Source organism: Chiloscyllium plagiosum, unplaced genomic scaffold (genome assembly GCF_037043375.1).
Source record: "Chiloscyllium plagiosum isolate Xiang-an unplaced genomic scaffold, Cpla_swu_hap1 HiC_scaffold_16, whole genome shotgun sequence".
NCBI lineage: Eukaryota > Metazoa > Chordata > Chondrichthyes > Orectolobiformes > Hemiscylliidae > Chiloscyllium > Chiloscyllium plagiosum.
The window spans coordinates 64,522,208-64,538,984 of NW_028270154.1; the positions used below are offsets into that span (position 1 = coordinate 64,522,208).

General features: G+C 41.0%; 1 protein-coding gene across 2 annotated transcripts in view; it reads left to right on the forward strand.

The window, feature by feature from the left end:
* The window catches only part of cpeb4b (cytoplasmic polyadenylation element binding protein 4b), a 172,002-nt gene that overhangs the window by 116,661 nt on the left and 38,564 nt on the right, over nt 1–16,777 (forward strand). For both annotated transcript variants that reach the window (XM_043703856.2, XM_043703857.2), the window contains exon 3: nt 7,673–7,723. In XM_043703856.2, the coding sequence (XP_043559791.2) occupies nt 7,673–7,723 (51 nt within the window). The remainder of the gene's footprint in view (nt 1–7,672; nt 7,724–16,777) is intronic.

Below are 16,777 nucleotides of genomic sequence, written 5' to 3' on the forward strand. Positions count from 1 at the left end.
ATTCCTTTAGCCATCTTGACTACATGATGTTCCCGCGTGCACCATCGAGAAAAATAAATGGCTTAAATGCTACAAAGAGCACCTGTACTAGGAGTATTGTTAGAAGGTGGAATTATTATTGAATGTGTTGACAGAAGACCAGAAGTGAAGGTGCATGCCTATGAACAGCTGATTATCTAAGAGAGGCCAAACTTAATACCCTGAAATTGCAAAGAGATGGACTGTTGGAACATTTCCGGTAAATCTGAGAGATGCTGTAGTCTGCATGAAATCTGGGCAAATGGTTAAGCTGTGATTGTGGACAACATCATAACTAGTAATTACTAAATTGAAGGCCATCATGGAGGGATGCACCACACCACAGAAAATCTTTTAATGTGGATGAGACAGGCCATGTTTAAAGGGTAATGTGTACTAGGATGTTTCTTTTAAAGAAAACTGCACCAGAAATAGAGTCAGAAAACAATTGACTTTGTTATTAGATCATAATGCAGAGGGTGAGTTCAGGATGCCAGTGAGTGTGCTTTCCACGTGGATTTTCAGTAGCTTTTTGTCAAGCTATTGAGGAATATTGTGCTGGAAAAATTATCGTTCCAAACGCTTTGTTACTTTTAGGTAATGTCCTAGGACATCCTTTGAGTGTGGCGGCCCTCTATTTGAAGTCTATGTCTAACATGTCTATTTAGAAATAGTGCATCCTTTCCCAGTGGGATGTTGTGTTGATTGTGTTTGTGTCGTGTGCATTGTTTTATTTATTTTTGGCTTAAATGGGAAATATACATTATTTTGATTTAGTATTGCATCTGCTGATATTACATTATTTTAAATGAGAAAGCTTGCTTCAGTTTCAGTAATGATTTAAACCTTGGTATTCCTGTACTCCTACAGGCCTAGGTGAGTACAACTCCAGCAAAACTTGAAGCAAATTGCCATATAGGACAAAGCCTGATGGCACCCCATCTGTAATATAAGGCATTCACTCCATCCACCAGAATAATCACAGCATTGTGTACCATTTACAAGATATACTGTGAAATTTGCCAACAGGTAATACCTTCCAAACCCACAACTCTATTATTTAGAACAAAGACATGGGGTTAGAGCATGGGACCGTCGCCAACTGAGAGTTCCTCTCTAAGCCATTGCAACACCTAGGCCCTGTAAAATGAGATTAATTTGCTTTCCTTAATTCACCTGCCCTCTTCATTTGTCACAAGGTTACTTTAGAAGGGATCCCTCTCTTATGTATGCTTTTTTCCAGACCAAGAGGAGCCAATTTAGCTAGGTTTTTGAGTTGACAGAAATGATTTTAATAGTTAAATTATTATGCTACAGATATGCACACAGATTATAAGTAAGAAGTAACTCAAAAAAAGAGTTATGAATCAGCATTGCTTGGTGGTTTGTGATGAGCAGATAGTCTAACAGTCAATTTCAGGGTTCTAGACTTTGCATGTAGCTGAAATCTTTCTTGGCCTGCTTCATTTTGATGGTTAGCTAGGAGCACACAGGGAGGAAGTACTTGTCTTCCTGCTAGCTGGCTTCTTGGTCTCAGCGAGCAAGTCTTTTTTTATTTAAACCTGCAACAAAGGGTAACTAGTTGTTTGTTCTTCTCTTGTGAACTTTATAGTGCCCTAGTGCTTAAACCCTGGTGAGTACACACACATCTCCATTCATAGTGCACCTTCTCCCAAAACTACACTCACAGAGCATAGTTGCAATTGACTTAACCTTTTTTTATTTCTACTTGGAGGGGCAAAACTCAAACATACATAGAAGGGGTGAGTTTTTGCTGAGGAGGGAGTGAGTTAATCTGACCCCATTTTCCTCCCTGTTGCCTGCCTTTTTTTTTCTGAAGTTTCCCTGATATTCCTTGACTGATGTAATTTTCCATGGATCCTATACAGTACTTTGCCAATTCACAGCACTCTCACTACTATCCTTACATACAGATGAGGAAGGGACACCATTTCGACTGGGACAACACATCCATCCTTAGACAAGCCAAACAGAGACATGCACGTGAATTCCTAGAAGCATGGTATTCCAACTGGAACTCTATCAACAAGCACAATGACTGAGCTCCCATTTATCACCCCCTGAGAAAAAGTACAGGAAATGAAGTCACCACAGGAAATGGCATCACCAACCCCAGGAAACCTAAACTCACAAATAGAAAACGGGCCATGCCACCAGTGTTTCATCTGGAGGTTCACTGATGGTACTTAGTATGGTGATGAAATGTCTGAAAACGAACTTTGTAGCACAGCAAACAAACCTACATCCAGAACCTCAACCTGAGTTAAAATCTTCTCAAAACTCGCTATTGATTACATCTCATAAACACGTGAATTAAGATCAGTGAGCTAAGTCCTTCAGATTGAAGGAGAAAGAGGAAAGTTTGATGGAATTAATTGAGTTTGTATAAAAGGTTATCAGAATATAAATTCTTGAGCACAAGTATAATATGAAGTAGCATCTTTTTACTTTTATAAAGGACTGAATATTGGAAAGAATATGAATAAATGCAGGGAAAGAGATTGAAGTAGTCTTGAAACGCAAATGCAGCCATAATGGATCAAGTGACCTAATGTTCTATAAACGTATATGCAATTAGTAGGCTTATTATCTAAGTTGGCTTACTCATGTCGCTCTAAAGAATCATTTAACTCTAATTCATATCTGGCATATGAAATTTGGCCTCGACTGATGGGCTTGGAAAATAAGGTTTCCATCCATAGAAACAAAATGGGAGCACTGTACCCTGTTCCAACTTGATTCCCATAATCTTTGATCCATTTAACCCCTCCTTGAAAACACTTGATGTTTTATTTTCAACCACGGGTTCCCCAGGTTCACCACTTTGTGGGTGAAGAAATTTTTCCTCGTCTCAGTGGTCTACCCTGTTTCCTTTAAATGTTGACCTCTGGTCTAGACTTTCTGGTTATTGGGAATGTCTTTTCTGCATTTACCCTGTCTAGTCCAATTAGAATTTTATCGGCTCTCAGAAATTGACTTCCATTCTTCTACACTCTAGGGAGGTCACATATAGACAAGGTAAGATTTCCTCCCCGAAAGGAAATGAGTGAATTGGATGCATTTATACATTAATCAGCCACTAATGCACTTGTTTTCTAATGAGAGAGCAACCCCATGGTCTAATAAGATTGTGCCAACTTTTTGTTTTATAGTCCCAACTCATGTAGTCTCTTTTCATGCATTAGTCCTACCATCCTAGGAATCTGAATCCAAATCAAGAATAAACTCTTTGACTATGTACATAAAATGAAACTGTATCTCCATATGAGTCAGCACATTTTTTAAGAAAGGCAGAAAACATTTGGGGCTCAGTATAGCGAGGTGGAATAATAACTTCAGAGCAGACAATACTTTAGTGTTATAGAAGAAATAGGCCACTCTACTATTGAAACTTAATTTTCCTTTATATGAATAGGTTGTTGATTTGAGAAGTGTATCATGCCAGCATGCTTTGTTGAATTAACCTGAATTTCTTTGAAGCAACCAATGAATGTTGTGTTCAGAGCTTTCCTTTAACAAGTTGAATCAGTGAGTTTTTTTCATACTTGAAGTGGTCTAACTATTATTTCAAGCATCTAACTTTGGAAAATAATTTTGATTTTTTTTTTCCTGTACCGTCATCTGAAATCAAATTTATTAAACTTGCTAGTTTAAGATTGAGTAAAATTAGTGGTTTTGTTTTGTTCCTCTTTCTGTTTAAGAACATTTTAGTATGTCATATGAACTATTTCTGAATATTCATTTGAAGCATGTTGTTGCTTCATGTGAAATTGAGGTGGAAGACATGGACAGAGGCCAGAGGAGAGAACTATTCCTTAACCATTTTGTGCTCCGAATAAGTTTGTGAAAGCATGGACTATCTATTAATTTCTCCACTCTTCTTTTTTGTTTTTCAAAAATGCTGGTTTCATCACTGTGATTCCATAGACGACAATTGCGTTTTGCTGTACTTCACCTAAGTGATATGGTGGAATTAAGAGCCAGTAGGCTTTTGGGGGTTGTATTCTATTAACATTATTGTAGCCAGGCATGTGGTTTTTCTAACAGGAGTGATCAGATAAGTCGGTGCAATAACTGATATCTTTTTCTCCTGTATGGTCCATTCATACTGCTTTGTTTTTTACCCTATTTGTTAGTTTAAGTTGGGGACCATCTGTACAGAAATCCCTGAAGTGGTGATACATTCTTGTTTGTATAAGGTTTGTTTCATCCAGCTGATTTTTGGGAGGTATTGTAAGAATATTGATCTGCATTCAATGTGTGGGGCATTGTTTCCTAATAGAAGAGGAGCAGTACGAGCGATTCCTGTCTGTGTTTATGAAGTGTATAGAGCCTATGCAATCAACTAAGTGAATACTGGACTGAACCAAAACTTGGGGCAGTGTACTCCTAGATGAAAATCCAAAGTTTGTTAGGATGTTTAGGATTTTTTTTTTATTTTGAAAAAAAAGCCGAAAATCAACTTGTTTGTTGAGAAACGAAATAACAAAATTCCACTGTTTAAAACAATTCTTGCTGTACATAAATTTGACAGAGCAAACATTACATGCAGTCTTCAGTAATCTTCTATATGTTACAACTGTCTTCTCAAAGAAGAGTTCCACAGTGCATTCTTCACCAAGATAAAAGGTATCCATCTGCAAAACTTCCTCAATGCTGCCTTTACTGCCCGTTGGACTTGATCAACTTCTAAGGTTTATAGTTTTCAAATAGATTCAGTTTCTTGCTGGTGGTTTGGTTTCCAATCTTAATTTAAACCATTGTTTCTTAGTGACTGATCAAATCAACTTGACTTTCCTTTCCAGCCAGAGTCTCAAAATACAAGCTTTGATCGTGGATTCTATTTGCAGGGCAACAGGCATTGGATTCAAGATGGGTGTTGCTTTTTCATTGTAATCTGTTCTGTTTGGAAATCGTTGTTAATGAAGCACCCAAGAGTTAGTGGCAAGTAGATTTGTGGTGAATAATGATGGTCCCTGGGCTTTCAATCCCTTGGGTTTTTTAAATGTGTCATTAAGATTCTGGTTACAAGTAGCCAGATATAGTTAACTGGACCAATCTCTCACTGTGGCTATAAGAGCAAGTCAGAGGGAAGGCAGCAATTGGCAGGTGACTTGCGTCCTGAACATCCAGAGATCTGGCATTAGTTACATGGGACAAGTCAAGAGTGTGGTGGAGATTGTCCACTTGTTTTGCTCGAGTGCAACTTCAACATGTAAAAACTTGACACTGTCCAAGACACAGCAGCCCTGATTTGCATTGTATCTGCCACTGCCACTTTATTGTGTCAATTGCTGACTTGCAAAGACTACATTTTGTGCTTTGGAGGAGATACACAGTGGAAACTTGTTGAGACTTCTGAACAGTACCTTCTAAATCCATGACCCTTATTAGCTAGAAGGACAAGGATCACCCAGTAGGGGCACAAAACAATGCCTTCAACAAATTACTCCACTCGCTCGCCCCCCCACCAAAACTTGATGCCAAAGTCTGACACTGTATTGACTTGAAATATACACGAGTTAAAATCCTGCAACTCACTACCAACAAGCTATATGGTTTTTCTTTGAGAAACACAATAGATCCTTTTTTTGCAGGGAGTAACTTGCAGGCCAACTTTTGTGCTACTACTGTGAGAACGTTTAGATTGATATGCAGTTGCACAGTAATAAATTGTTAGCTAAAAGCACTGTAAGAGTATCTTTCCTGCACCAAATGTAACAGTTTAAAGAGGTTTGCCATAATTATTTAGGCTGTTGCCAGCAACATCCAGATCCTGTGAATGGAAAAAAGCTATTCATATCTGCGATCTCTTACCTGAAGGAACTCCACAATTGTTCTGCATTGTGTTCATGGCTGAATATAAAAGTAAACTAAATATTTATAGGAATACCTTTTGCAAAAGACTGATCAGGTATAAGAAATTTTAAGTCAAATCCAATGCAGCGTTAAATCCTACTGCAAATATATATCAATTCAGCAAACGTTTTATTAACCTGAACCGATGGAACTAGGAGTGCGCCAGTTGATTTAAATTCCGGATAATCAAGAGGTACGCATAACTGCAGTAAATCCTTGCCAAGTGAAGTTTTGAGACATCAACATTCCTCAAAAAAAATCTATGGAGAAGCATGAATGCACTCCTGAAACCAGTGTAAAAGCACACATTAAGTAATAGAAACATAACGCAGGCGTATACATGTCACCATTGTGTTTTGTTTACAGTGGCAGCAAGTAAAGGGGGTGGAGGGAAATGTTAGCTCACCTTCAATGAATGATCATCTGGAACTGCTCCAGTTTCCAAATTAAAACGAACAAGCAGCTGTATAGCACCTAATCGAACATCGAGTTCAGAAACTCTTTCTGTTCTCACCACTGATGGGAGTGTGGTGATGGTCATCCTCAAAAAGTGAGTAGGTCAATACAATTCTATGGAGCATTCTATAAAAGCTGATCATCAACAAGAATGGTTGTGCTACCATATAAAGAGTTTGCAACACATTTGCAAAGGATAGTCATGTGGTTGCACTTTGTGCAGTGCTATTCTGAAGAGTCAGGCCCCATTTGTAGTCAAGAGGAAGTTCTCTCTGGCTTCCAAGAGTGCATAAACTTGTAAAAGATGGTCGTGGTTTATCATTAAAATGAAGCAAGATTCCAAGTAAGAAAATAAATACTCTGGCATGTTAGATAAGGGTATTTGAGATATATAACTTTTGCCAGTTTATCAAGAGTGCCAGTTGATAAGGTGCCAGTTAAAACAAAGTTTGCTGTATTTCATGTTGGTGCTGTTGTGGTAATGTCACCGGGCAAGCAATGCAGAACGTCAAGTTAACTATCTAGATTCGTGAAGTGGAGGTGCTGGTGTTGTATTGAGGCGGACAAATTCAGAAGTCACGCAACATCATGTTATAGGCCAGCAGGTTTATTTGAAATCAGAAGCTTCCAGATTGCTGCCCCCAGGTGAAGTCACTTCACTTGGTGAAGGAGCACTGTTCTAAGAGCTTGTGATTTTAGATAAACTTGTTGGACTAGAATGTGGTGGTATGTGACTTTTGACGATATTCATGAATGCAAATCTCACTGTGACAGATAGTGAAATTAAATATTAAATCAAATAATCTAGTCTAAAGGTGGCTGTGTAACCTCTGTCAGTTGTCATAAATGCCCATAGGCTGTCACTAATGTCCTTGGAAGGAAATATGTCTTCCTTACCTAACTGACGAACAAGTACTCCAAGCATTTAAGTGATATTTAAATGCATTCTTTGCAATTAAGGATGAACAGTGTATGCTGCCTCAGCCAGCGACATCAGCATCCTATGAATGAATTTTTTTCAAAGAAGCCATAAAGTATGAATGGCTATATAGTATGCCTCTTTATTATGGACTTGATTTGAGCCTGCCTTAAGGTAAAACTGAGTTTTCTGAATTTCAGATTTTAATAAATGGTAAATAACTTGAAAGTAATTCTATACTTGTGCTGTCGATCTCCATCTTGTATTCCAACCATTTGGGAACAAAAGATCCTAAATGTTGATGTTGAAATTTCATTGTGAGGTTTTCTGCTGGAAAGCGTGAACCTAAAATGGGCTTCTCAGTTCATACCTCATATGACTTTCTTTAATTTCATGTAGGTCGTCTAAACTACGCACATCCAGGATCAGAGAGTCCTCTTTCTATTAATGGTAAGTATTTATTGCAACTTTACAGTGCCAGTTTTTAAAGCTGAAATTGGTTCACTAAATGGAAGCATTAAAGTTCCAGTCAGCAGCATGTTGCGATGATACAACAATAAAAATTGAGTCTTTTCCAAACAGTGAATATCTTGGTTTAGTAAGTTTCATTCTGAAGATGACTAAAAGTATAGCCCTTCATTTTCTGTTTAAGATCTGTGCCATTTAAACCTAATTTGCTACTGACTACAAACTTGCAGCACCAAAGGTGAAAGCTACAGAATAACGGTGAAAGGTACCTCAAACACTGATTTCTTAAACTTTTATGTAATGACAAATTTCAGAACTTCACTGAGTATATACGTTGTTCAACAGGAATAAGCTGTGTGAGAGGGAGATTCATGTCATGATTAAATAGTCACACTCACTCAGACTCTACTATGGGAATTCTATTTCTCATCTTGGAATTGCATCATGGATGAAGTAACTTCTGTCTTATATGATTCTATTGTGCCTGATCTGTTGTTTGAAGTTGTTTAATTTGTTCATCTCCCTACCTTTCAGCTATTTCCTCTTTAAGTATGCATCCAAGACTTGTATGAAAGTTGTTTAATCTATTTTCACATGCATTCTGGATCATAACAATATTGCCCTTCAAACAGAAATACATTTATCTTAATTATTCTATAAACTCTTCACTATTTTGAACAGTTGTATCAAATTTCTCCTCTCTTCTAAGAAGTATAGATCTATCTCTAATGTGCCCAAGTAACTAGTTCTTAACTTGCATCCAATAAAAAAGATGAATAAAACCATGAAATGCATGATGAAAAAGATCAGTTTGATGGGTAAGAGTATACATCAACTTAAATTCTTATAAATTTATAAACATACACACTGGAACCTTGGAATCTTTTAAATTTCCTCCAGTAGGACTGCCAAAGTATTTCTAAAATTCAGAATGACCCATTCGTAGTTAGTAAGATTTAGAATTGACAAACCTTCCTGAAAACCAGTTATTTTTTGAGAGTTTGTTGTAACCTTTGTCACAAATGTATTTTTGAAGGTTGGAAGGAGGATAATATTGCCACCAAGATTACCCTGTGCAGCAACCTAGAAGGTATCTTGCAGGTCTTACTCTGTGATGAGTATCAGCTAGACAAAGATCACAGGACCTTGTACTGATAAAAAGCTCACCAGTAATATTTTAAAGGGAAAACGTTAGCTGGGATTGGGTGTATGGGTAGTGTGTATAAAAGAAAAGCTCTAGAACTTTTATTTTGATTATACTTGGCACCTTAGTACCTTATTAGAATGTTTTTTGGACAAGTTGATACCTGAAAAAATTGGTCTTGAAATGATGTTCAGGCATGTGTTGCATGAAATTATATTGACAAATAGGGGTGGGGAGGGAAATATATCTCTGGTGATGGGGCCTCTGCCTTATCTGCTCCCAGAAGGAGCAATTTCACTGCAGAACATCCCAGATGACCCCCTACTTCAAGGACTGCAATTTCCCCTCCCACAAGGTCAACAAAGCCCTCCAGTGCATCTCCTCCACTTCTCACACCTCCGCCCTTGAACCCCACCCCACCCCTCCAGCTGCAAGAAGGATAGAACACCCCCTCTCTCCCGTTCCTCATCTTCCACCCAACCAATGTCTGGGTACAGCGCATCATCCATGTCCGCCACCGACAGTCAGGCTCCATCACCAGAGATATATTTCCATCCACACCCCATCAGCATTCTGCCAAGACCATTCCCTCCCCCCTCCACCAACCCATCCACCACTTCCGGTACCTTCCCTTGCTACCGCAAGAGGTGTAAAACCTGCGTCCAGACCTCCCCCCTCACTTCCATCCAAAACACCAAAGGATCCTTCCGCATCCAGCAGAGATTTTCTTGCACATCCAAACACCTCATCTGATGTGTCCATTGCTCTTGATGTGGTCTCCTCTATACTGGGCAGACAGAACACCAACTCGTCAAATGTTTCAGGGAACATCTCTAGGACATGCACCAAACAACCCCACTGCTCTGTGGCCGACCACTTCAACTCCCCTTCCCACTGTGCCAAGGACTTGCAAGTCCTGGGCTGCCTCCATCGCCAAATCTTAGCCACCCGATGCCTGGAGTAAGAATGCCTCTTCCGACATGGGCCCGCCAACCACATGGCATCAAAATCGATTTTGCCAGTTTCGTCATCTCTCCTCACCCTACCTCATTTCAGATCCGACCTTCCAACTCGGCACAGCTGTCTTGAACTGTCCTACCTGTCCATTTTCCTTCCCACCTATCCATTCCACCCTCTGCTCCAACCTATCATCATCACCCCCCCATCTGCGTCTATCTATGGCCTTCCAAGCTCCCTTCCTCCCAGCACCCTCCCCGATTTATCTCAGCCCCTCCCATCCCCAACATTCCTGACGAAGGGCTTATGCCGGAAACTTCGACTCTCCTATTTCTTAGATGCTGTCTGACCTGCTGTGCTTTTCCAGTGCCACACCTTTTGACTCTGATCTCCAGCATCTGCAGTCCTTACTTTCTCCCAAAATAGGCAGTGATGTTACTTAATGTAAGTAAGCATGAGGTAGTGTATTATTGAAATAAATGAGAAGTATATGCTCTGAAAAGATTGTAAAAGCTTTCCTGGTAGCTGCATGCTTATAGATAAGGTCTTTAAAAAATGACATTTTGGGTTTTGTAAATTGGAATATAGAGGCAAGTAAAATAGTGATGCACAAGGGAATAGTTATACTGAATTTAGATTGTGCAGTTGTAACTTAACCCACTACATAAATACTATGGTGAACATTGGAAAAATGCTGTTATTTAGCCTGTTTAACTGCTTCCATTATTCCCCATGATAGTGGTTGATCTGTCCTCCACCAGCCCCACCCCATTCTTTTGCAGGATGTGGGTGTTGCTGGCAAGTTCAGCATCATTGCCCATTTCCAACTGCTTGTGAAAATATGGTGGTGTGAGCCACTGCCTTGAACTACTGTCAAAGAACTGTGCACCCTAGTGTTAGGAAAGGAGTTCCAGGATTTACCAATGATAGTGAAGGAATGGCAGTATAGTTCCAAGTCATAATTGTGTGCAGTTTGGAAGGGAATGCGCAGATGGCATGTTCAATGCTGTTACAACCCTTGTTCTCCCAGATGGTAGAGGTCATAGCTTTAGCAGGTTCTGTTGCAGGAGCCTTGTTGGGTTGCTTCTGTGCATCTTGTGGATGGTACACATTCTACCAGTGCACAGTGGCAGTGGAGATTTAATGTTGAAGCAGATAGATGGGGTGTCATTCAAGTGGGCTGTTTGCACTTGGATGGTATTGAACAACTTTTTTGTTGGAGCTGCACCTGCCAGGCAAGTGGAGAGTATTACAACGCACTTAGGATTTGTGATTCAAATAATGTGGACAAGCTTTGGTGAACCAGGGATGATTTACTAATACAGAATTTCAAGGTTGACTCGTTATATTGCTAGTCAGTCATAACCTCCTGGGCCGTTAGTGGGATTTTGCAATGAATTTAAGGAGAGTATAGGTTGAATCCTGTTGTCTTGCTTTGAGAGAACCATTGCTGAGCACCTGTGTCACATGAATATGACTTGCCACTTGTGTGTGTATGGATGTTTATCTAAGTTGTGCTGCATAAGGAAAAGGACTGTTCATTTCTGATCTTATGGAGAAAACACAATTGAAGCACTGATGATGTTTGGGCCCAGAATGCTTCCTGCCTGTGCCCTGTGTCCTTTCATACCATTTGGTTAATAAAAACATCATCAATTAGCAATTAACCCAGCATTAATTGCCATTGTGAGAACAGTGTCAAACTTCCATGACACTTTAACGTTTTCTTATGTAATACTTATTTGAAAAACCATGTGGGCACAATGGGCCAAATGGTCTTTTTCTCCATTGTATGACTTCTGTGATTATCTATTCTTCCTTGTATTCAGGCCAGTCATTCATCATTGTACAATTGTATTTTACCCTTAAACTTGATATATTCCTCAACTACTATAGTTAACCACAATGGGTCCTCTCTCTTTTTTTTATATAGTAGAAATATACTTCTAAGTATTCTGCATTATTCCCTTAATCTGCCTTGGATCTCTGATCTATCACATAACTCTAAACGTGTGTTCATTTCAGCTCACTCAGTTTTCGTGTCCATATAGTTGCCCTTACTTAGGTTTGAAGTGCTTGTATTAGACTCGACCTTCTACCTTTCAAACTGATGTAACATTAAATAAATGGTTGCTATTTGATTTCAGAAGTTGCTGTTCTAAGAAACATATTCAAAAGTGAGCTCCTCATCAAAGCTGCTACTTACAGTCTGATTTTTCCAGATTATGTATAAATTAAAGTCATCCCTCATTGCTGTCCCTCTTTTTTTTGTATTGGGCTTGTAGACCACATGCTAGTGACTACTTTATTCACCCATCTTTTATCACCTTTGCCTAAACTAATTTCTACACCCTGATCTCCTGCACTAATGTCACTTCCAGCTATTGCAAAAATGCCATCTTTCAAATATTATTCTAGTTAATCTATGCTGCACTCTCAAAGTGAATATATCCTTCCTAAAGTGATTCCCATAATTGCTAATGCCAGATCTGGTCTAATCCGCCTCATCTGGTTATGTCTTGCTGCAATTGTATAGGTAAAAACAATGACTGCAGATGCTGGAAACCAGATTCTGGATTAGTGGTGCTGGAAGAGCACAGCAGTTCAGGCAGCATCAGAGGACAGGCAAAATCGACGTTTCGGGCAAAAGCCCTTCATCAGGAATAAAGGCAGAGAGCCTGAAGCGTGGAGAGATAAGCTAGAGGAGGGTGGGGGTGGGGAGAGAGTAGCATAGAGTACAATAGGTCAGTGGGGGAGGAGATGAAGGTGATAAGTCAGGGAGGAGAGGATGGAGTGGATAGGTGGAAAAAGAGCTAGGCAGGTCGGACAAGTCCAGACAAGTCAAGGAGACAGTGTTGAGCTGGAGGTTAGAAACTAGGATGAGGTGGGGGAAGGGGAAATGAGGAAGCTGTTGAAGTCCACATTGATGCCCTGGGGTTGAAGTGTTCTGAGGCGGAAGATGAGGCGTTCTTCTTCCATGCGTCTGGTGGTGAGGGAGCGGCGGTGGAGGAGGCCCAGCACCTCCATATCCTCGGCAGAGTGGGAGGGGGAGTTGAAATGTTGGGCCACGGGGCGGTTTGGTTGATTGGTGCGGGTGTCTCGGAGATGTTCCCTGAAGCGCTCTGCTAGGAGGCGCCCAGTCTCCCCGATGTAGAGGAGACCGCATCGGGAGCAACGGATACAATAAATGATATTAGTGGATGTGCAGGTAAAACTTTGATGGATGTGGAAGGCTCCTTTAGGGCCTTGGATGGAGGTGAGGGAGGAGGTGTGGGCACAGGTTTTACAGTTCCTGCGTGGCAGGGGAAAGTGCCAGGATGGGAGGGTGGGTCGTAGGGGGGCGTGGACCTGACCAGGTAGTCACAGAGGGAGCAGTCTTTGCGGAAGGCAGAGGGGGGTGGGGAGGGAAATATATCCCTGGTGGTGGGGTCTGTTTGGAGGTGGCGGAAATGTTGGCGGATGATTTGCGAAGGTTGGTAGGGTGGAAGGTGAGCACCAGGGGCGTTCTGTCCTTGTTACGGTTGGAGGGGTTGGGTCTGAGGGCGGAGGTGCGGGATGTGGACGAGATGCGTTGGAGGGCATCTGTAACCACGTGGGAAGGGAAATTGCCGTCTCTAAAGAAGGAGGCCATCTGGTGTGTTCTATGGTGGAACAGGTCCTCCTGGGAGCAGATACGGCGGAGGCGGAGATCCGCCGTATCTGTTCCCAGGAGGACCAGTTCCACCATAGAACACACCAGATGGCCTCCTTCTTTAGAGACAGCAATTTTCCTTCCCACGTGGTTAAAGATGCCCTCTAACGCATCTCGTCCACATCCCGCACCTCCGCCCTCAGACCCAACCCCTCCAACCGCAACAAGGACAGAACGCCCCTGGTGCTCACCTTCCACCCGACCAACCTTCTCATAAACCAAATCATCCGCCGACATTTCCACCACCTCCAAACAGACCCCACCACCAGGGATATATTTCCCTCCCCACCCCTCTCCGCCTTCCGCAAAGACCGCTCCCTCCGCGACTACCTGGTCAGGTCCACGCCCCCCTACGACCCACCCTCCCATCCTGGCACTTTCCCCTACCACCGCAGGAACTGTAAAACCTGTGCCCACACCTCCTCCCTCACCTCCATCCAAGGCCCTAAAGGAGCCTTCCACATCCATCAAAGTTTTACCTGCACATCCACTAATATCATTTATTGTATCCGTTGCTCCCGATGCGGTCTCCTCTACATCGGGGAGACTGGGCGCCTCCTAGCAGAGCGCTTCAGGGAACATCTCCGAGACACCCGCACCAATCAACCAAACCGCCCCGTGGCCCAACATTTCAACTCCCCCTCCCACTCTGCCGAGGATATGGAGGTACTGGGCCTCCTCCACCGCCACTCCCTCACCACCAGACGCATGGAAGAAGAACGCCTCATCTTCCGCCTCGGAACACTTCAACCCCAGGGCATCAATATGGACTTCAACAGCTTCCTCATTTCCCCTTCCCCCACCTCATCCTAGTTTCTAACCTCCAGCTCAACACTGTCTCCTTGACTTGTCCGACCTGCCTAGCTCCTTTTCCACCTATCCACTCCACCCTCTCCTCCCTGACCTATCACCTTCATCTCCTCCCCCACTGACCTATTGTACTCTATGCTACTCTCTCCCCACCCCCACCCTCCTCTAGCTTATCTCTCCACGCTTCAGGCTCTATGCCTTTATTCCTGATGAAGGGCTTTTGCCCGAAACGTCGATTTTGCCTGTCCTCGGATGCTGCCTGAACTGCTGTGCTCTTCCAGCACCACTAATCCAGAATGAAATTGTATAGGGCCTTGTTGAGATCAGAGTATTGTGCCAGTTTTTGGGCGCCTTATTTGAGGAAGCATGTTCTGGCTGTGGGGAAATGCAAAGGCTTACCAGGCTGGTTTCTGGGATGGCAGGACTGGCATCTGAAGCAAGACTATTGCTTGGGACTATATTCACTTGAGTTTGGAAGAGTGAGGAGGAAATTTTATAGAACCTTCTCAAATTCTAAAAAATCAAGATGGGATAAACACAAGAAGGATCCTTCTGATGACTGAAGTGTCCAAAAACAGGGTCATACTTTAAGGTTGTGGGATAATTTCTCTGACTCTGTTTATGTAATTGAATTTGCTCATCCCTGGAAGCAATCTAATATCTTTCCTGCACTCCAATGCGTGCGTAAGTTTCCTAAAGTGTGGCACAGAAAACTGCAGCTGAGGCTGAATCAGTACTTTGCAAGTTTTACAAACAATTATTGCTTTTGTTTTTGTAATTATTAATTGTGCTCTCTCAACTTACCCTACCACCTTCAATGATTTTATGCAATAAACCCAGGTCCTGCTGTTCCTGCATTCCATTTTAAAACTGAAACCTATTTTAATATTAGTGTTTTTCCTACAAAAAGAAATCACTTTATTATTCTCTGTATTTAGTTTCATCCACCACCATTTGTGCCAACCTGTTTACTGTTCTTGTGAAATTTTGAGCTATGTTTATTGTAGTTCAGTGATTTCAAGTTTTACATCTGTACATTTTGAAGTTTTGCCCTGTAAACCAATGTCTAGGTTGAGATCAAGTTGGATGTAATTCACCCATAACAAATCCTATGCTGGCTTTGTTTAATTAACCTGATTTTGCAAAGTGACAAAATCACTTGAGTTACCCACCAAAATTAAACAGACTGCCTTGTCATTTATAGGTTTAACTTTAAACTTTCTTTGAACAGTAACATTTGCAATTCTTCATCTCTGCCACCATCCCTGAGTCCAAGGAAAATATGGTCATGCCTCCTGAACTTCCACATATTCTTAGATGCAACTTATCTAATGGTTCTTGTATCTAATCAGGTTTGAGTAAAGCTTGCTTATCCATTTACACCATCTTAATGTTTTTAAACATTAATGAATGCTTTTCCCCAGCCCAGTTGATACCTTACTTGACTCTGTCTAGTAAATTCTTACATGTATTATTACATATTTAACCACTTATTCCAAAGTCTGACCAGTCAAAAGATTCTCTTATATTTTTGAGTATCATGTCTTGCATGCAGCAGATAAGTCATAGATTTTCTTTGAAATACATCTTCTGTTGACTTATTTTGAACTTGATCAATTTCCATTTGAAGCAAATGGAACAACCCTCAAATTCTTGCAAATTGACAGTTGACCACTTAATCTTCCACTTGAGAAATAAAGATAAAGTCACCATAGCCCTACTAGTCCATAGGGCTGCTCTCGCATTAGAGACAATTGGTGGGTGGTTTAAACTGAGTCACCATGCTTCAGGCGAGTGAAGAGTTTGAAAAGGAGAGTCTTCATGGTAACCTATGGTTACAGGAAGTGAATGCATATAGTTGGCATATAAACCAGCAGATCAATCTACTGAGCTAACCGATCACCACTTAAGAAATAATAAGGCTAAGAGGTTAATAAAAATGTACAAATTTTAGCAAATGTTTTCTTAACCAGACTTGGCCATTACAGGACAGTATTATCTTCAACTTGAATTTTTACAGTTTAAGATGAAGCCAATCCTTTCTTATATCAGCACTCATCTTATGCAGTGTTAACAATTTTTTTTTACTTTTTTCATACGTCAAGTATTCTTCTGACAAGCATGACTACCAAGTACAAATGTTAATTGAAAAAATGCCATGAAACTATCTTTCACTGCACTGTTTTTAAAACGTTGGGAGGATGTGTGATTGCCTTTTTTTTGGGGGGGGGGTAGCTGGGGTTTAGGTGCAATACGAGGTGTACATTCAAGGATTTAATGTGTTCAAAAATAGGTTAAATGTTCAATGAGTTGGCAGTTTTGGAACTTTCTGGTCATTGAAATAAAATAATACATATATATGCTCTGTTTTGAGGATAAACTTTGGTTAGTTGATCAGACACTCTGGATTGGACACTCTGGCAGCAGGAAACAT